The sequence below is a fragment of the Staurois parvus genome, unplaced genomic scaffold (assembly GCF_062004578.1).
Source record: "Staurois parvus isolate SC_StPar_1 unplaced genomic scaffold, SC_StPar_1.0 ptg000818l, whole genome shotgun sequence".
In the NCBI taxonomy this organism is placed as follows: domain Eukaryota; kingdom Metazoa; phylum Chordata; class Amphibia; order Anura; family Ranidae; genus Staurois; species Staurois parvus.
The window spans coordinates 6375620-6396436 of record NW_028318614.1 but is presented as its reverse complement, the minus strand read 5'-3'; the positions used below and the strand labels follow the sequence as shown (position 1 = coordinate 6396436).

At 44.3% G+C, this 20817-nt stretch overlaps 1 protein-coding gene across 6 annotated transcripts in view; it reads right to left on the bottom strand.

The window, feature by feature from the left end:
* Positions 1-11203: 11203 nt before the first annotated feature.
* The window catches only part of LOC149444017 (ras-related and estrogen-regulated growth inhibitor-like), a 193134-nt gene continuing 183520 nt past the window's right edge, over positions 11204-20817 (bottom strand). For all 6 annotated transcript variants that reach the window (XM_089654979.1, XM_089654982.1, XM_089654977.1 and 3 more), the window contains one exon: positions 11204-16883. In XM_089654979.1, coding sequence (XP_089511105.1) covers positions 16401-16883 — 483 coding nt within the window. In that variant the 3' untranslated portion in view covers positions 11204-16400. The remainder of the gene's footprint in view (positions 16884-20817) is intronic.

Genomic DNA, 20817 nt, shown 5'->3' with positions numbered 1-20817 from the left:
GTTAGTAAGGTGGATGAGTCTAGCAGCAGCATTCATGATAGACTGAAGAGGGGATAGCCTGTGATGAGGTAGGCCAATGAGGAGGGAGTTACAATAGTCAAGGTGAGAGATGACCAGGGAGTGAATAAGCTGCTTAGTAGTTTCCAAGGTTAAGAACAGCATATCTTGGAGATGTTGTGGAGGTGAAGTCTACAATATTTGGACAGTGATTGGATTTGGGGCTAAAAGAACAGATGGGAGTCTAGGATTACACCTAGTACCCTGGCATGAGTGGAGGGACTGATGGTTGTAATATTGATCTTGATGGAGAAGTCAGGGGAGGGGGCATGGGCTGGAGGGAATAGTAGGAGCTCAGTTTTAGAAAGATTGAGTTTTAGGAAGTGGAGTGACATCCATGCTGATATATCACTTAGTAGATTAGTAATGCAAGAGCAGACTGAAGGGGCGAGGTGAGGAGTAGAAAGATAGATTTGTGTGTCATCAGCATAGAGATGGTACTTTAAAGCCATGGCCGTTTATCAATTGACCAAGGGAGGAGGTGTAGATGGAGAAGAGTAGGGGTCCAAGGACGGAACCTTGAGGGACCCATACAGAAAGAAGGAGTGAAGAGGAGGAGCCAGAGTTATAGGTAACACTGAAGGAGCTCTGCGATAGGTAGGAGGAGAACCAGGAGAAAGCAGAGACTCAGAGGCCAAGAGTTTATTTAGGAGGGGATAGTCAACAGTATCAAAAGCCACAGAGAGGTCAAGTAGTAAGAGTACGGAGTAGTGGCCATTGGTTTTAGCAGTTAGTAAATCATTAGTGAGTTTTAGTAGGACAGTTTCAGTGGAGTGTAGTGAGCGAAAGCCAGATTGTAAAGGGTCAAGAAGGTTGTTGTCGGTGAGGTGGGAGCTCAGGCCATTGTAGACCAAGTATTCTAAGAGTTTAGAGGTAAACGGGAGCAGGGAGATGGGTCATAAGTTGTTCAAGTTGGTGGGGTCCAGCAAGGGCTTTTTAAGTATGGGAGTGATGAGTGCATGCTTTAGAGGGGAGGGGAAGGCACCATTAGAGAGGGAGAGATTGAAGATGTGAGTGTGGTAGCATAAGATAGAAGAGGGTGACCATAGTAGTTGAGAGGGGACAGGAGCCAGGGAGCAGATGGTGAGATGGGCTTCTGTAGTAGCTACCTCTTCAGTAGTAGCAAGGTCAAAAGAGGAAAGTGTTGAGGGAGGTTTAGTATAAGGTATGCTAAGTGGGATAGATGTCAGTGCAGTGGAAATGCCCCTACAAATTGCATCAATCTTGTTTTTGAAATGATTTGCAATCTTGTAAGCAGTGAGTGAGGTACTGGGTGGAGGTAGAGGTGGAGAAAGAAGAGAGTTAAAAGTAGAGAAGAGACAACTAGGACTGGATGACAAGGTATTAATAAGAGTGACAAAGTAGGCTTGTTTGGCAGCATGGAGGGAGGAATTGTATGTTAAGAAAGCAGATTTATATCGGGTGAATGCTTGCTGAGATTTGGTTTTACGTCACAATCGCTCCAGTGTACGACTATGTCACTTAAGATTTCTGGTGTCGTCAGTCTGCCAAGGTTATAATGGTCTGGGCCTGATACTTCATGTAGTTAGAGGAGCAAGTGAGTCTAGTGTGGATGAAAGCAAACTGTTGTAGACAGAAGTGGCCAGGTCAGGGCAGGACAGGGGAGAGATTCTGTCATAGAGGCGGTCAGCTGCAGAGTGGAAAAGAGAAGGGTTTAAGTTGTGAAAGTTTCTGCGGGTAATTGTTTGCTGCTTGGAGGGATAGGTGTTTGAAGACGAGGACACTGTGAAGGTGATGAGATTGTGATCAGAGAGAGGAAAGGGGGTGTTTGTGAGGTTGTAGGGAGTGCAAAAATGGGAGAAAACAAGGTCTAATGTAGCCCATCAGAGTGAGTGGAGGACTGTATCCATTGTATTAAGGCAAAAATGAGGTTAGGCTGAAGAGTTGGGATGTAGCTGGGTTACTATATCTGCTCTCCCACACTACACAGAGCATGGAAATGCAATTATTTTAGTAAATATAAACTGATAAATACCTTTTATCATGAGCAGTATATAGCAGTTTTGTGACTACTATCAGTGTCCAGCTGAGCACTGGTTAATCTTGTAGGAGGAGTTTTCATTCTGACTGTTCTGTGAGGCTGCATAACCCATGACCCTCTCTCTGGACAGTGCTGATTGTCCCTGTGCTGATCACATGCACCTTCCCAAAGAAAAATAAAAACTCTAGCCATACACACTAAACTGAGTATGAGCAAAGTGACTCCTAGAGCTCTGTACTATCAGAAAATGGATTGAGGACAGTAGAAGAAGGGGAGGATCAGAGAAGACAAGGTCAAACAACTTTTTTTTTTTGTTAAATTCAAACAACTTTTATTGTCAAGATAATAGAGAAAATGGAACAGTACTTACATAATCCACAATGACATTACGGCAACAGCAGGATTACACATAAATAGAACAACGTGGATACACAGATTCCATAAACAGAATAATAGAAATGGTAATCAAACAAAACAGAGACCAAAAGGATCCAAAACTTTCTTGACAATATCTTGCTTTTTCCTTTTTATGTCTTATTCCTTCCCGACCAGATGTAAACAGAAATGGGGGAAAGGAACAAAGCCCAAAGCATGTCTTCTAACAGTAAAAAAAGAAACCACATCAACAACAACCTCTGGTTCACCCGAGGCATCTCATCGAAATGAATAGGAGATGCACATGAACTCCCACAGGGGGAGGAGTGGAGCCACACACCTGATATAAAATATCACACCTGCAGAAGTCGGTCCACTTTCAATTGAGGAGGGGTGAGCCCAGGTGTATCCAGCCAACCCTGCCATACCTGCTGGAACTTACGATAAGCATTGCGATGTTGGTACGTGAGTTTCTCCCATGGGAGTAAATAATTAACATAATCTATCCATTGCTTACTAGTCGGAGGAGCCTATGATAACCAGTACCTTACTATCAACTTTCTAGCCAGATATAAAAGTCTAGATACCATAATATACCATCCTGGTTGGAACAGTTCTTGGTCCAGTGCCCCCAACAGACAATGCAAGGGATCCTGGGGAACAGTATATTTCGATACTAGAGAAATAAGTTGGAGAACCTCACTCCAATATCTATGTAACTTGGGGCAATAGCAGAGCATATGAATGAAATCACCCTGTTGGACCCTACACCTCGGACAATCAGGTGAATCCTGCTTGCCGCTCCGGTACAGTTGCACAGGGGTCCTATACGCTCGATGGAGAATAAACAATTGAGACAATTTATGAGAGGGGGAAAGCGAAATTCCCGGAACAGATTCCAGGGCAGCATCCCAGACATCTCCAGCAAACTCTCCAATATCTCGGGACCACTGCGCCCTGCTCCGGAGACTAGCTTGATCCCGTACTGTGGACAATAGCTGGGAGTATACCCAAGAATCATGCTCTTCTTATGGGCATCCTTAAGAAAAAATGAGTCTGTCAATGTGAGATTAGAGAGCGAAGACTGAGCCTGTATCACATGGCGTAGCTGAAAATGCTTATGTGTAAATGTAAATTCCATTTGCAGTTGAGAAAAGGACTTTAGGATTGCCCCTGAATATACTGTAGCTGATATACAAATTTCAGGCCTCGATTCCCTCGTGAAAAAACTCCAGTTTAGCCAGTTCTACATATTGCGGATTATTCCACAAGGGAGTACAGAAAAGAAAGCCGGTAATACGAAAGGACGCTTTTACCGTACTCCAGACGCATCTCAAGAGGTCCGCAGTTGGAGCCGTGGATGGAAGGACCGTTAGAGCCATCTCAAGATGAGAAAGAGCCGAAATGGTGGAATCAGGAAGGGAAATCAAACTAGTAATGAGATCAGTATTATCAGGCGAATCCCACCCAACCAGTTGTTGCAATTGGGCCACCAGAAAATAAAGTCTGGGCTCAGGAACCGCCAACCCCCCTGACTCCTTGCCATATTGCAAAGTGGACAATGTTATCCTAGCCACTTGTTTTTTCCAAATAAGACTCCTAAACTGGGTCTCTATGCGATTAAACCATTTCTTAGGAATCCATATGGGAGAATTATCAAAAATATAAAGAAGTTACGGGGCCCAAATCATTATAATTAAATTGACCCTACCCACCACCGACAGAGGGAGTTTGCACCAACTGTTACACCTCAATTTCTTCTGAGTTAAAAAGTTAAGAGAAATATACTGCTTAGGATCAGGAGTGATTACCACACCCAAATACTTAAATGTAGACACTATTTGGATGTGTTGTGCACAAGACGGGAGAGGGAGTTCTACAGGATCCACGGGCATCAACACCGATTTATGCCAATTAATTTTAAAGCCGGAAAATCCACCAAAGCGTTCAATAAAGGATATAACAGCATCTAAGGATGTAGAAGTATCGTCCAAATATAACAGTGTGTCGTCCGCATAAACAGATATCTTTTCCGAAAGAACACCCCTTGGAAAACCGTCGATGTCCAGAGATTGTCGCACCAAAATCACTAAAGGTTCTAACGCCAAAGCGAACAAAAGGGGAGAGAGAGGACAACCCTGCCTTGTTCCCCTCTGCAGCCTGAATGAATCTGACAAATCCCTGTTAACCTGGATTTGGGCAATAGGGGCTGCATAAAGAAGGTGCACCCAGCTAATGAACTTGGGACCAAAGCCGAATCTAGACAATACTTCCCATAGATAAGGCCATTCCACACTATCAAATGCCTTGGCCGCGTCCAAAGACAAAATTGCCCTCCCCCGAGGACTGTCCACCGGAATTTGCAAATTCAAAAAAATTCCACGAATATTATTAGCCCTCGATCTAGAAGTAATAAATCCAGACTGATCTTTATGTATGATATTACCAATAATCCATGCCAGTCTAGTAGCTAGAACCTGGGCCAACAATTTAGCATCCGTATTGAGAAGGGAAAGAGTCAGGTTTTAATTGATCTTTTCCAGGCTTCAATAATACTATAATAACAGCTTCATTCATGGAGGGGGCAAACCATTTCCATCCATGGTGGCATTTCAGGCGATCTCTGAAAACCTATCTCTTCAGGGAAGCCTATCCTGCCTTCAGCTGATAACCGAATCTTCTATTTCTTCTATCAGTTCACCCCCCACATTTATTACCTTTTGTACCACCAGCCCCTCCCTTTTAGATTGTAAGCTCCAAGGAGCAGGACCATCCTAACCCTCTTGTATTGAACTGTATTGTTGCTGTATTGTTTTCTTTTATATTGTAAAGTGCTGAGCAAACTGTTGGTGCTATATAAATCCTCTATAATAATAATAATATTAAAGATACAAATGAGTGCAGTTCTGAAATCATTCGTCATTGTAAACACCTAAATATGACCTGGTGTTAGCCTCTTTCAGTCCTTGAATAGCAGGGATGGAGTGTAAAAAAATAAAAAGCGGTACAAGGAAAATGTTGATCGGAGAAAGCAGAGTGATCGAGAGATGAGCTCATTATTATGCTGCTATTATGTAGAGGTATCACCCAAATGATCAGACAAAGAGTAATGTGCAACTGGAAGGTTACTATGAATACAATATAAAATGACAATTCCAATAAAATAGTTAATGGGTATATACCAAGAATACAACAAAGTATAAGAGGCAGCAGAACTAATGTAGTACAGGGCTGCCAAGGTGTAGTTATCAAAATGGCCATTAGATGGCAGCAGTACAGTATACCAGAATCTAAGAGATCAGAGTATAAGAAAAAATCCCCAGTAATAAACAGCACAGTATTTATTTATTTCAGGTACTTATATAACGCCGTCAATTTATGCAGCGCTTTACATATATATTGTACATTCACATCAGTCCCTAACCCTCAAGGGGCGTACAATCTAAGGTCTCTAACTCACATTCATACATACACATACTAGGGCCAATTTAGACAGGATCCAATTAACCTACCAGCATGTCTTTGGAGTGTGGAAGGAAACCGGAGTACCCGGAGGAAACCCACGCAGGCACAGTGAGAACATGCAAACTCCACGCAGGTGGTGCCGTGGCTGGGATTCGAACCAACGACCCTAGTACTGCCAGGCGGAAGTGCTACCCATTTAGTCACTGTGCTGCCCAGTCTGGTGCACTTGGGGTTCCATGGGGAGCCCCTCCCTCACAAGGAGGCTGGCTGTAGCGGCTAGTGCAGGTGGTTGACAACGGAAATGTTCAGAAAGGCTCCACAGAAGAAAGGCAGTGGGAGTCTGTGGTCTGGAAATCCAGGTAGCAGCAGAGATATTTGTACTTGGAGGCAGCTAGAGGTACAGGGCCACCCCACTGGAAAGGCAGTACTTCAGGGCCAGCTAACACAGGGCATACCGCAGTCACTGGGATTAAGATGAAGCTGTGTACACTGGTGATTTCATCTGGCGGCTCACATGCTAGGAACGATAAAAGAGGACCCCCACCTGGTGACGGCTAACATACACAGTCCCTACTGTCCCATCAGACCATTAGGGTTCAGGTAACCACCTCACCTGAGCCCCCACCCAACTCGCCTAATGCTACTCCTGACTTGTCTGCAGCCCACCCCCACGCATTTTACATCTGACCCTTATCCCCTCTCCCTCCCCAAACTATCTGACCCCATAATATCCAAGAAATGCAACGCTCAACTATGTGAGCCCATACTCAACCCCCACCCTAATCATCGCACCTTACACTTATCCCCACTCCCTCCCCTAACCACCATGCCTGACCCCCATTCACAACTCCTACCCTTACCACCAGACCTGACCCTTATCTCCACCTCTGCCCCCAACCATCTCACCTGACCCCCTCCCCAACCCTTACCCTAACCACTTCACCTGACCCCCTCCCCAACCCTTACCCTAACCACCTCACCTAACCTCCTCCCCAACCCCTACCCTAACCGCACCTGACCCTTATCCCCAATCCCTCCCCTAACCACCATGCCTGACCCCTATCCACAACTCCTAACCTTACCACCAAACCTGACCCTTATCTCCACCTCCCACCCAACCACCTCACCTGACCCCCTCCCCTAACCACCATGCCTGACCCCTATCCACAACTCCTACCCTTACCACTGCACCTGACCCTTATCCCCAATCCCTCCCCCACCCCTTCACCTGACCCCCTCCGCATTCCCTACCCTAACCACACCTAACCCTTATCCCCAATCCCTCCCCTAACCACCATGCCTGACCCCTATCCACAACTCCTACCCATACCACCAAACATGACACTTATCTCCACCTCCCCCCTAACTACCTCACCTGACCCCCTCCACAACCGCTACCCTAACCGCACCTGACCCTTATCCCCAATCTCTCCCCTAACCACCATGCCTGACCCCTATCCAAAACTCCTACCCTTACCACCAAACATGACACTTATCTACACCTCCCCCCAACCACTTCACCTGACCCCTCCACAACCCCTACCCTAACCGCACCTGACCCTTATCCCCAAAGCCTCCTGTAACCACCATGTCTGACCCCTATCCACAACTCCTACCCTTACCACCGCACCTGACCCTTATCTGCACCCTCCCCCCCCACCACCTCACCTGACCCCCTCCCCACCACCTCACCTGACCCCCTCCCCAACCCCTACCCTACCCGCACCTGACACTTATCTCCAATCCCTCCCCTAACCACCATGCCTGACCCTTATCCACAACTCCTACCCTTACCACCAAACCTGACCCTTATCCCCAATCCTCCCCAACCACCTCACCTGATCCCCTCCACAGTCCCTACCCTAACCACACCTGACCCTTATCCTCAATCCCTCCCCTAACCACCATGCTTGACCCCTATCCACATCTCCAAACCTTACCACCAAACCTGACACTTATCTCCACCTCCCACCCAACCACCTCACCTGACCCCCTCCACAACCCTACCCTAACTGCACCTGAACCTTATCCCCAATCCCTCCTGTAACCACCATACCTGACCCCTATCCACAACTCCTACCCATACCACCGCACCTGACCCTTATTTCCACCTCCCCCCCACCACCTCACCTGACCCCCTCCCCAACCCCTACCCTACCCGCACCTGGCACTTATCTCAATCCTTCCCCTAACCACCATGCCTGATCCCTATCCACAACTCCTACCCTTACCACCACATCTGACTCTTATCCCCAATCCCTCCCCAACCACCTCACCTGACCCCCTCCGCAGTCCCTACCCTAACCACACCTGATCCTTATCCTCAATCCCTTCCCTAACCACCATGCTTGACCCCTAGCCACATCTCCAAACCTTACCACCAAACCTGACACTTATCTCTACCTCCCACCCACCTCACCTGACCCCCTCCACAACCCCTACCCTAACCGCACCTGACCCTTATCCCCAATCCCTCCTGTAACCACCATGCCTGACCACAACTCCTATCCTTACCACTGCACCTGACCCTTATTTCCACCCCCCACCACCTCACCTGCCCCCCTCCCCTACCCAAACCTGACCCTTATCCCCAATCCCTCCTGTAACCACCATGCCTGACCCCTATCCACAACTCCTACCCTTACCACCGCACTTGACCCTTATCTCCACCTCCCCCCCAAACCACCTCACCTGACCCCCTCCCCAACCCATACCCACACCTGGCACTTATCCCAATCCCTCCCCTAACCACCATGCCTGACCCCTATCCAAAACTCCTAACCTTACCACCAAACCTGATCCTTATCTTCACCTCCCACCCAACCACCTCACCTGACCCCAACGCCTACCCAAACCTGACCCTTATCCCCATTTCCTCCCTTAACCACCATGCCTGACCCCTATCCAAAACTCCTACCCTTACCACCAAACATGACACTTATCTCCACCTCCCCCCCAACCACCTCACCTTACCCCCTCCACTACCCTAACTCACCTGACCCTTATCCCCAATCTCTCCCCTAACCACCATAAACAGCACACAGTTAACCCCTTCCTGCCCAGTGCCATTAGTACAGTGTCAGTGCTTTATATTAGCACTGATCACTGTATTCTGGTCACTGGGATGTCAGTGACACCAAGTTAGTTTCTTTAATATGAATAAGCCTTTAGAATCACTTTAAATTTTTTATTAGCAAGTGGATGATGGGGGAGGGAGGAAGGCCAAATAAATTTCAGCTTTAACAAGGAGATTTGGTTTGGCTTGGTAGAATTTTCAGCCAGAACTAATACTGTTGATTAAATCTGGGGTCACATATGTGCGGGGCTGGTTTACTGTGTGATTTGTAAAAGAGCCCGGTGCAATTTTGTTTAGCGGTTCAAGTGCGATTCCAGTGAGAATTGTTGAAGTGTATTACATTGGATATCACACCTGAACCGAGCTGAAAATCATGCCAGACTCTTTTTTAAGTTGCAGTGCAGCAGACCTGCACATACAGTATGTGAACTTCATAGAAAAGGATTTTTGTTCGTTTGTCATGCGAATTGGAAGCAGTTCAAAATGCATCCAATTTGTATATATGTGTAATGGGTTTAAAACAATTGTTTTATTTCTGATAGGCGAGTTTCTTTTGTCGAAATGGTTATGATCAGTGGTATGATTTTGTTTATGAGCAGCATTAGGTACCAAAACATTACGTCGTCTCCAACATTTTTTGTTGTTGCTGCTACCTGGACTTCCAGACCGCCTGGAGCACAGGAGGAAGAGGAATCCGGGGCCAGCCGGAGTGGGATAAGGTAATTTACAATCTTCTTGCTGAATGTTGCTACTTTGCTGAAGCCCAGAGCCCCTGAGCAGCAGTAAATCTTTAGGTTGTCAGCAGATTGGACTCTACATTTTAAAATAGAGAGCAACTGAGCATATGTAAAAAGTACATTTTCATTTTCTTTCCACATTTTCCAAAAACTTGTGACAAAAAAATTGCATTTCCCAAATATCCATTATGTCTTTTAGAAAATACTGTGCAATGTTTGATTTCCAAAATGTGGTCATTTTGTGGGTGTTTCCACTGTCCTAGTGCTCCAGGGCCTCTAAAAACATGATAGGCAGTCAGTAAATTAGATGCCTAGTTTATGCCCATAGAAAGCTTAAAGGTGCTCCTTGGATTTTGGGCCTCTCTATGTGGCTAGGATGTGCAAGTCTCAAATGCATGGTATCCCCATCCTCAGGAGGCGTAGCAGAATGTGCTTTTTGGGATGTAATTATAAGTATGCATAGGATGTGTTTGAGAAATAACTTGTCAAAATGACAACTTTCTGAAAAAAAAAAAGTCTACATTTGCCCACAGATCTTTTTATGTTTAAATTTATTCTCACTTTTTTTTCTGCAGGACAGCACTTTTGCCTTTCTTCCCTATGCGAGAATTATGTTTCGCCCCATCCATACATGCGCAGATGTGCTAAAGGACCCTGCCTGACCTTTAATACTGGGTAGAGACCTTTCAGCCTATCTGCACAAGCACAAACACAACAAGATTAGGAAGGTACAAGACTGCGTTCATACTGAACCTAATTTCCTGTACCTTCCTAACATTGCTATGTCTTTTGATGGTCAAGATGTGCTACAAGGCTCTGCCAGGTCTCGAAAGACTGTCAGAGTGCTTCAGCACATCTGTGCATGCGCCAGACCATCAAAGATGGTGGCGCCAGTAAAGGAAGTCAGCAGTAAGGGGACTGAAGTTCCCCTTTAAAATGTATCCAAACCCAAGAACAGAAAATGTAATATATTGCAATTTATCACTCCATAGATGCAGTGCGTGCATTCGTTTTCATTTTCAGGTGTTTTTCCTTTATTTAAACCTGATGATCCTGCCAGTTACACACTTTTTGCCAAAGGGTGACAACACTCACTCACTGTACCCTATCAATGGAGAAACTGTATTGTCACGTTAGGACAGAAATATGTTAAAACTAAAGAACTCTCCCTTCTCTTCATCTCCGAAATATAGTGAGAAGGGTTCTGTAGTCTACAGTGAAATCTGTGAACACTGCTAACTGCGCAGCAAAGAGGTTTTTTAGCTCATTGGATTTTCGGCAGGATCAAGAGATTTTTTTATTTGAACTCAACAGATATAGCAAAACACGAGCAAATGAAAGAAGTTCATTGTTAGGTATTACCTACGCTTTAACAAAATAACTTTGCTGATGATCCTGCAAAATCCACCCAACTACATATGAAATGTCACCATCCAGTATGGAAAAAAAAAAAACTAACTGGACACTTTAAACATTTTAAAAACACCAAAATAGACATAGAAGAATATTTTAATAAAAGTTCTTGATGTACATTTAAAAATAGTCATTTAGGAGGAAAGCCGGCACTGTACGATGATAGAGCAGAGATATCCAAACACAGGAGATGCTAGAGTAGCACAGTGCATGTAGAAGTGCACGATATAAGTACAGCTGGAAACATCTTTTAGGTGTGCAGTATAGCAGGGGTGGTGGGATCAGAAGAGTATGCAGCATAGCAGGGATGGTGGGATCAGAAGAGTATGCAGTATAGCAGGGATGGTGGGATCAGAAGAGTATACAGTATTGCAGGGATGGTGGGTTCACAAGAGTATACAGTGCTGCAGGGATGGTGGGATCAAAAGAGTATGCAGTATAGCAGGGGTGGTGGGATCAGAAGAGTATGCAGTATTGTAGGGGTGGTGGAATCAGAAGAGTATGCAGTATTGCAGGGATGGTGGGATCAGAAGAGTATGCAGTATTGCAGGGGTGGTGGGATCAGAAGAGCATGCAGTATAGCAGTGGTGGTGGGATCAGAAGAGTATGCAGTATTGCAGGGGTGGTGGGATCACAAGAGTATGCAGTATAGCAGGGGTGGTGGGATAAGAAGAGTATACAGTGTTGCAGGGGTGGTGGGATCAGAAGAGTATAATGTGTTGCAGGGGTGGTGGGATCAGAAGAGTATACAGTATTGCAGGGGTGGTGGGATCAGAAGCGTATACAGTATTGCAGGGATGGTGGGATCAGAAGAGTATGCAGTATAGCAGGGTGGTGGGATCAGAAGAGTATACAGTGTTGCAGCGATGGTGGGATCAGCAGAGTATACAGTGTTGCAGGGGTGGTGGGATCACAAGAGTATGCAGTATAGCAGCAATGGTGAGATCAGAGGAGTATGCAGTACTGCAGGGATGGTGGGATCAGAAGAGTATGCAGTATTGCTGGGTGGTGGGATCAGAAGAGTATTGCAGGGGTGGTGGGATCAGAAGAGTATGCAGTATAGCAGGGGTGGTGGGATCAGAAGAGTATACAGTGTTGCAGGGGTGGTGGGATCAGAAGCGTATACAGTATTGCAGGGATGGTGGGATCACAAAAGTATACAGTATAGCAGGGGTGGTGGGATCAGAAGAGTATACAGTGTTGCAGGGGTGGTGGGATCACAAGAGTATGCAGTATAGCAGGGATGGTGGGATCAGAGGAGTATGCATTATTACAGGGATGGTGGTTTCAGAAGAGTATGCAGTATAGCAGGGATGGTGGGATCAAAAGAGTATGCAGTATTGTAGGGATGGTGGGATCAGAAGAGTATGCAGTATAGCAGGGGTGGTGGGATCAGAAGAGTATGCAGTGCTGCAGGGATGGTGGGATCACAAGAGTATGCAGTGCTGCAGGGATGGTGGGATCAGAAGAGTATGCAGTATTGCAGGGATGGTGGGATCAGAAGAGTATGCAGTATTGCAGGGATGGTGGGATCAGAAGAGTATGCAGTATAGCATGGGTGGTGGGATCAGAAGAGTATGCAGTATTGCAGGGATGGTGGGATCACAAGAGTATGCACGTCACTGTATAAATCTTCTTGTATATCAAACTTTCCCTGTGTATACATTCCAACTTCATAATTAAAGGACAGTTCTCGCAAAAAAAAACCCCAAAATGTTGTAGTTGATATATACAATAATATTCAGTATAATATGCATTTACGTGAATACCAAAGCAGAGCAGCGAGGTTTACAGTGACAAGGGTTGCAACCAACTATTATTGCTTGAGCAGTTGCAGCAGCATTTTCTAGAAAGGATAACTAAATCCAGAAAAAAAATTCCTAAATTTCTGCTTACCAGTACTGAGATGTGGTGACTGCATTAGTTTTCTTTTTCCAGGCTAATATTCTCTGAAAGTTCAGAAAACATCTGATTTTGCTGGTCCCTGTTGGGCCCAAGTTGAAGTTGTAAACTACTAATCTCCCTATCCCTCATGTAATGGAGATAAAAAAAAGAGACCGACATGTTTAAATACAACCTCAATAGCAACTATGGCTACAGTGGAGGAGTGAGCATAGCCTCCCAGGAACAGGAAGTATGTTGTTCACAGGATTTTGTGATGAGAATAAATGCTCTTTCAGAAATGCGGTTGGGGAAGGGGGGATGTGTTAAAACAAAGGTGGGTGAGCCTTAGTTTTACCACCCACCTGAACTGTCCCAATACAGCAGAGTGGAGCTGTACAGATGCTGCAGCCACAACTCAGGGTGCAGAATTTAGTTACATCCAGGGGCGGACTGACAGTTTGGAAACTCGGGCACTGCCTGAGGGCCTGGGGTAAGTAGGGGGCCCCATGAGATGCCCCTGGTACCTTTTTCATAGGCTTTTTTGAGTTTGGGCAAGGACACAGGGGCCCCATGATCCCCTATTGCCCAGGGGCCCCATGAGTTGTCAGTCTGCCCCTGGTTACATCACTTACCTATAATGAAGGATGTCTCATGTTGTGCAGGCAGCTGGATCCTGGGGAAATCTTCACTGCTAGGATGCCTGTCCGCTTCCTGCCTTCCAGCACTGGAATGGTTAACATCTTTGGGTTTTTAAGGTAGAACAGCAGTAGAGATGGTCAGACGAGGACACACCCCCTCCTACTTCCTCCATTGACAAAAGTTCTAGTTCAGAGCCAGGAACTGGACTGGGCACCCCTGCAGTGAAGGTTTCTCCAGGATCCAGCTGCTTGGACAACATGGGGTTTATTTACTATAGCTGGAGAGTCCAAAATCAGACTCCCTTCTGCATAGAAACCAATCAGCTTCCAGGTTTCATTGCCAAAGCTTCATTGAACAAGCTGAGGTTAGAAGCTGATTGGTTTCTATGCAGAAGGGAGTCTGATTTTGGACTCTCCAGCTTTAGTAAATAAACCCCCATGGGCCATACTTCACTACAGGTAAGTGATGTGACCAAAGCCGTAGGGAACTTTTTTTGGGCTAAACTTCAGTTTTTAGCCAAATGAATGCCCTAGCAGTGTTACAGTTTGTCCCAACCCTTGTCACTGTCACTTACTGGTATGTGACACATGTAAATGTGGAGAAAAATATAAATAAGGGAACACGAAATGAAAAAAAAGGAATACTTTGAAGACTATTATTGCACATATAAACCACATACAGTTACTGAATCAGAATGTTTCCCACCAGTTATCCTCTACACGCCAAATGCTGATTATCAAGAACATTTATCACACAAACAGATCAATTTAATAAAACTGCCTAAAATTTTGACAAGCCTAAATCTGTGAACATTTACAGTAGGTGAACATTTTGTGGTCATTCTTTAACTTATATTTATAAAGGAAGGTCTTTAACAGTCCAAATAATATATCACTTTGTGGGACTGTAGATTGTTCATCTGTATAGAATATGATGCACATTATAATCCCTGCACCTCTAAATCCACTGGATATTTCACAGTTTCTATTATCCACCATTAATGTATATTCCAGGTATGACAACAGCAGTAAACGCCATATAGTTAAAGGATAAGTTCAACTTTGGAACATGCTACAAGTTCCACCTGATTTTAGGGCCAGTTCATACTACATGCAGTCCAGTGCGTTCTTTTTCTGCTTCAAAAATGAATTGACAGTAGGTTACATGGTTTCAAATGGCATAGTTCACACCAGTGCAGTCAGTTCCAGCAAAAAAGTATAACATGCTGTGCCTGAACTGTACTGGAACGCAGTAAAACGCACCTAAAAGCACTGGAACGCACATGTCCTTATTTAAGATTGAGGAAAAAGAAAGGGAAAAAAATGAACTGGAATGCATAAAAAAAAGTCAAAAAAGCACCGGAACACATCAAAAACACGCATACAGAAATGCATCCGGAATGGGTTTTTTGTCTTCCTCTGGATCAACTGTGGGTATAGGATTATAACTTTTTTTTTAATGGTTGAACTGGATGGATTTTTGTCTTTTTTCAGCCAGACTAACTATATAACTATGTAATGCACCCAAACTGCGTTTCTATGGTGTGAACCAGCCCTTAGGGTGGAACATTTAATATGTTCCTGCTCTTGCCCCCTCCCTGTGACAGTACCTTCTCCCTGCACCCCCTTGTCACTATTTGAAGAGTGTGGCCATGCAGGGCTCTGCCCTTACAGCCATGTCATTCATTCAAGGTGTTCTGTCAATGAATGAACTACAACTACTGATAGACTTTGCAGCTGATGACTTGTAGTTCTCGATAAATTACCAGAGGCTGTTGAATGCTCTAGTAGTTCATTGATTCCTCCTGTCATTGTGTAACTGCCTGCCTGTATGAGGTACGGGCAGACAACTTACACTGACAATATGCAGGAGACCTGCATTGCACCCGTGATCTGCTGATTGTAAATCCACTTTTTTTTTTTATCTGCAAAAAAATGCATTTATTATTTTTTTTTTAAAAAAGGTTAACGTATCCTTTAACACTGTAGGAATAAAATCAGTGCAAGAAAAGACTGATATTTACAAAAAGGAAAGCTTTCTGTTTTCGGCTATGTAAAGACCTGGTGAGGTAGCAGTGTGATAAGTGTTTCAGTGCATCACACTGTTTACCTTTTTGTATTTTTTTTTAATTTTTTGCGCTCTGCAAAGCAGTGCAGTGTGTTACATTGCTGAGTGGAGACGTGTTGCCAACCGTTGTACTTCGGTAAAATGCTACGTTTTCATTTTACTGCGGCTCACTGCAAACCTCTTCCGGCCTGCGTTGCAGTTTAAATAGAGCACATAGAAAACAAGTAATTTCTATGCCCCCTAGCAGAGACTAGTGTTTATCCAGTGCAGAAAAACTCTAGTCATTGCATTATGTGCGAATGAGTCTTAATGGTGGACAATAAAAAGTGGTTTCAGATGGATTAGATGTGCAGGAAGGGGATATGATTGGCATCTAAAATCATTCTATAACTTGGTTTATTGAGCAAGGATGTGCAGCAACTCATAAACCAATCAAAAACTGTTTTCATTGGCCACCTTGTTCTCAGCAGTTCATTTTTGATGTTCAGTCATCCCAAGGTTTAAAACTATTTGCCAAATGATTCGGCAAGATAGTTTTAGTAGGACCTATGGCAAACTCAACGTCAACTGAAGGTTTTAACCAAATTCTTTTCTAACCTATACACCATACTAGTGAGGACATCTTTCATCACTAAGGACTGGTATACTGAAGAAGGAACATAGAACTGGCAAGTGTTCTCTTTTTTCACTCTGGAATAAAATCTCGAAAAGAATTAAAACTCAAACTCCTGCCATTTGCAATTAGAGTAGAATTGGCATAAATTTTTGGAATCTTCTCCATTAACTTTGATGCATTTCTCTTCTTGAAGGTTGCCGGGGAGAGACAGCCTTGCCTCTGCATCTCACAATAGAGTGTATTGAAGACCTTGGTGGTTTCTTCATAGCTGTCTCTGGTGGAAATTTCAAAGTAAGGGTGCTTCAATGCCTTGGAGAGTTTTTCAGCTTCGTCCGTAGACACCATGCGATCAAACTGGAGATCTTTCTTGTTACCTACTATTACAATAGGTGGGTGCTCTGGTGCTCCTTTTTTATTGGCTGAGTGAATGTGGTTGATGAGGAAACATAATCTCATGACTTCATCAAAGCTGCAACGGTCTGTCACCGAGTACACAATGACAAAACTGTCCCCCCACTTAATCTTCTCTTCGATCTGAAGCGAGTCCTCTTCCTTTGAACAAAAAAAAAAAGATTTTAGCTGCAGAAATACATAGTAGCACATTACTTTAAGGAAAACAACAAGGTGCTTATTTATTATAGGTATTTATATGCAGGCAGTTTAGGCAGCTCTTTACGTATTGGAAGGAGACTGCCATCAGTCCCTGCCCACAAGGAGGTTACAATCTAAGGTCCTTATCTCCTATGCATGCAAACACATGCTGGGGCCAATGTGAACAGGAGCCAAGCCTTAAGAAATGGCACTATTGACATGAATTTATCTAGTCAGAAGAATACGCCGCTCTGCTGGTGTAATCCGCTAGACTGTCCTGTTCTATGATCTCATACAGCTGTGACGGCCTGTGGGAAAATGGCGTTGAATAGGTTCCCCCTCTTCTGATTCCCTCCCCCCCCCCCCTTGTTTTTACATCTTCTCCCCCTTCTCTATTTCTCTACCTGTCTGCTGTTTTTATTGATGGAAAAAAGAAAAATTAAATGGTGCAGCGTGGGGCACAGAAACTCCCTCTATCTTGAGACATCTGAACTAAGCAGATGGGTGTCTTCTATGCTTACGGAGTTGGACCTGCGAGCCCAACTACTCAGGGAAGATATGACATGTTGAATGCCATTGTCTCTTTCTCGTGTCACATGTTGATCACATGTATGGGTCTCTGGAAATGCAAACTTTCTTGTTTATCGTTGATTTTTGTACTGTTGCCGTGTCATGTTACTAAAATAAAGAATTTACAAAAAAAACAAAAAAAAAAAAACGAACAGGAGCCAATTAACCTACTGGGATATCTTTGGAGTATGGGAGGAACCCTACACAAGCACAGGGAGAACATGCAAACTCCATGCAGGTAGCAAGTAGTGCCATGTGCCTGGAGCCGAAGTTGATTGAAAAATCGGCTCGGGTTGGACAGCACTGGATCTCTGGATAGGTAAGTGTCCTTGTATTAAAAGTCAGCAGCTACAGTATATGTAGCTGCTTTTAATTTTTTGGGGGGAGACTGGAGCTCCTCTTTAATTTGGGTTATTTAGTAATAGTATATAACTCTTCTGTTCAAAATGCCACCCAAAATGGTTATTTGGCAACCAGTAAATTGAATTGCCCTATGACTCTTGATTTATACCTCAGATCCTGGTCATAAGGCCTCTACGCCAGAGTTCCCAGCTCCACCTCTATAGTTAGAATAATGAATAAACCTGCCTGCTACAGAGAGATGTAACTGCTTGTTGATAGTTTCCTTATTACCATTACATTGACTTCACTATTCAGCAAATGAGCATTTGATTCATTTTGGTATACTGCCAACAGCCAGTGAAATCTCCAGTGTAGTCCCAGCCCCTCTTAATTTACATATGCAACTACACAGATGAAATACAAAAGCAGGATTATAGGAAAACCATCATTAGAAAAAGAAGCAGCCATGACTAATCTTTGGGGCTGATTTACTAAAAGTAAATATGCTGTTCACTTTGGAAGGGAAGTTAAACTTGGAATGGGTATTTTCCCCAGAGCTTAGTGAATGAGGTGAAGCTCTGCTGACTTCCATCAGCCAGGAAAAAAGAAAAAATATTTTATTATTTTAATTGCAATGTAAAATTTCACCTCATTTACTAAGCTCTGGGGAAAATTCACTTGCAAAGTTTAACTTTTCTTGCTATGCGTACAGCCTTCTTGCCTTTTTTTTTTTTTTTTTTTTTTAATAATGCTAGTTGGCCATAGCTACTTAGTTATTCATGTCACAACTACAAAAATTAAAGGATCTGTCCACTCAAAATTACCATTTTGGTTATGGATAGCTAGGTGCTGGTTGTATCACTTAGCTTCTTCTCCTGGTGACTCCAGTGGTAACCCCGAGAGAGTATGATTCTGTGCATTCTTATCCTTTGTCAGCTGGAGTGGTCTCAGACTTTCTTTTGCTTTTCTGATACTACTGTAGTAAAAATGAAAATCCCAACTGATCTCCCTACTTAAATTCCTTGGACAGGTAGCTAGTGGATAATTCAACCAGCTGTCATCTGCCTAAACCTGAAATATATTGGGGTAGACTTGTCTTTTAATACGAATATGTGAAATCTTTTCATTAGGACCAAATCTTTAACTGAAATTGTAGTAAATGTTTTCCTTAAATCAGATGAAAATAACATAACTCACATGCATTTGATTTTTTTTTTATCCTCAGAGTTTTTTGTTATCAATTGGCCGTGTTGCTCTCTAAACCCTAATCCTGTTCTCTTTGTGCCCCCTGTACTGCCAGGAACTATGAAATCCTGTGTGAGCCTCCACAATGTGCGTACTCCCACTCTATACTACAACTCTGTGTGCAGCTGTTCAGAGTGCCACACACAGAACCACTGTCCATCACCGCTGTGGAGGAGGAGGAGAGCTGTGGCTTTTGCTTTGTGTCCCTCTTGCTCTGGCTGTTTGTAGAGTTGTAGTTCAGAGCAGGAGCACACACATTGCAGAGACGTACACAGGACTCCATAGGTTCTGGCAGCAGGGGGCACAGACAGAACATGACTATAGGGGACACTTGAAAAAAGAAGCTCGTTCATACATTTACAGTGCCTTGAAAAAGTATTCATAGCCCTTGAAATTTTCCACATTTTGTCATTTTCAACCAAAAACATAAATGTATTTTATTGGGATTTTATGTGATAAACCAACACAAAGTGGCACATACAGGAGAAACTCAAAATATTAGAATATTGTGCAAAAGTTCATTTATTTCAGTAATGCAACTTAAAAGGTGAAACTAATATATGAGATCAGGGGCGGACTGACCATTTGGAAACTCGGGCACTGCCTGAGGGCCCGGGGTCAGTAGGGGGCCCCATGAGATGCCCCTGGTACCTTTTTCATAGGCTTTTTTGAGTTTGGGCAAGGACACAGGGGCCCCTTGATCCCCTATTGCCCGAGGGCCCCATGAGTTGTCAGTCCGCCCCTGTATGAGATAGACTCATTACATGCAAAGCAAGATAGTTCAAGCCGTGATTTGTCATAATTGTGATGATTATGGCTTACAGCTCATGAAAATCCCAAATCCACAATCTCAGAAAACTAGATTACATGCAATCAATAAAACAAGGATTGTACATAGAACAATATCAGACCTCTGAAAGGTATAAGCATGCATATGTACTCAGTACTTGGTTTGGGCCCCTTTTGCAGCACTTACTGCCTCAGTGCGGCGGGGCATGGAAGCTATCAGCCTGTGGCACTGCTGAGGTGTTATGGAAGACCAGGATGCTTCAATAGCGGCCTTCAGCTCTTCTGCATTGTTCGGTCTCATGTCTCTCATCTTTCTCTTGGCAATGCCCCATAGATTCTCAGGCAAGTTTGCTGGCCAATCAAGCACAGTAATCCCAAGGTCATTGAACCAGGTTTTGGTGCTTTTGGTAGTGTGGGCAGGTGCCATGTCCTGCTGGAAAATGAAGTCAGCATCCCCATAAAGCTCCTCTGCGGAAGGAAGCATGAAGTGCTCCAAAATCTCCTGGTAGTCGGCTGCGTTGACCCTGGACTTAATGAAGCACAGTGGACCAACACCAGCAGATGACATGGCTCCCCAAATCAACACAGACTGTGGAAACTTCACACTGGACTTCAAGCATCTTGCAGTGTGTGCCTCTCCATTCTTCCTCCATACTCGGGGTCCTTGGTTTCCAAATGAGATGCAAAAGTTTCTCTCATCAGAAAAGAGGACTTTGGCCCACTGAGCAACAGACCAGGTCTGTTTTTCTTTAGCCCAGGTAAGACGCTTCTGACATTTGTTGTTCAGGAGCGGCTTGACAAGAGGAATACGACATTTGAAGCCCATGTCCAGGATCCGTCTGTGTGTGGTGGCTCCTGATGCTCTGACTCCAGCCTCAGTCCACTCCTTGTGAAAGTCCCGAACACTTTTGAATGGCCTTTTCCTGGCAATCCTCTCCAGGCTGCGGTC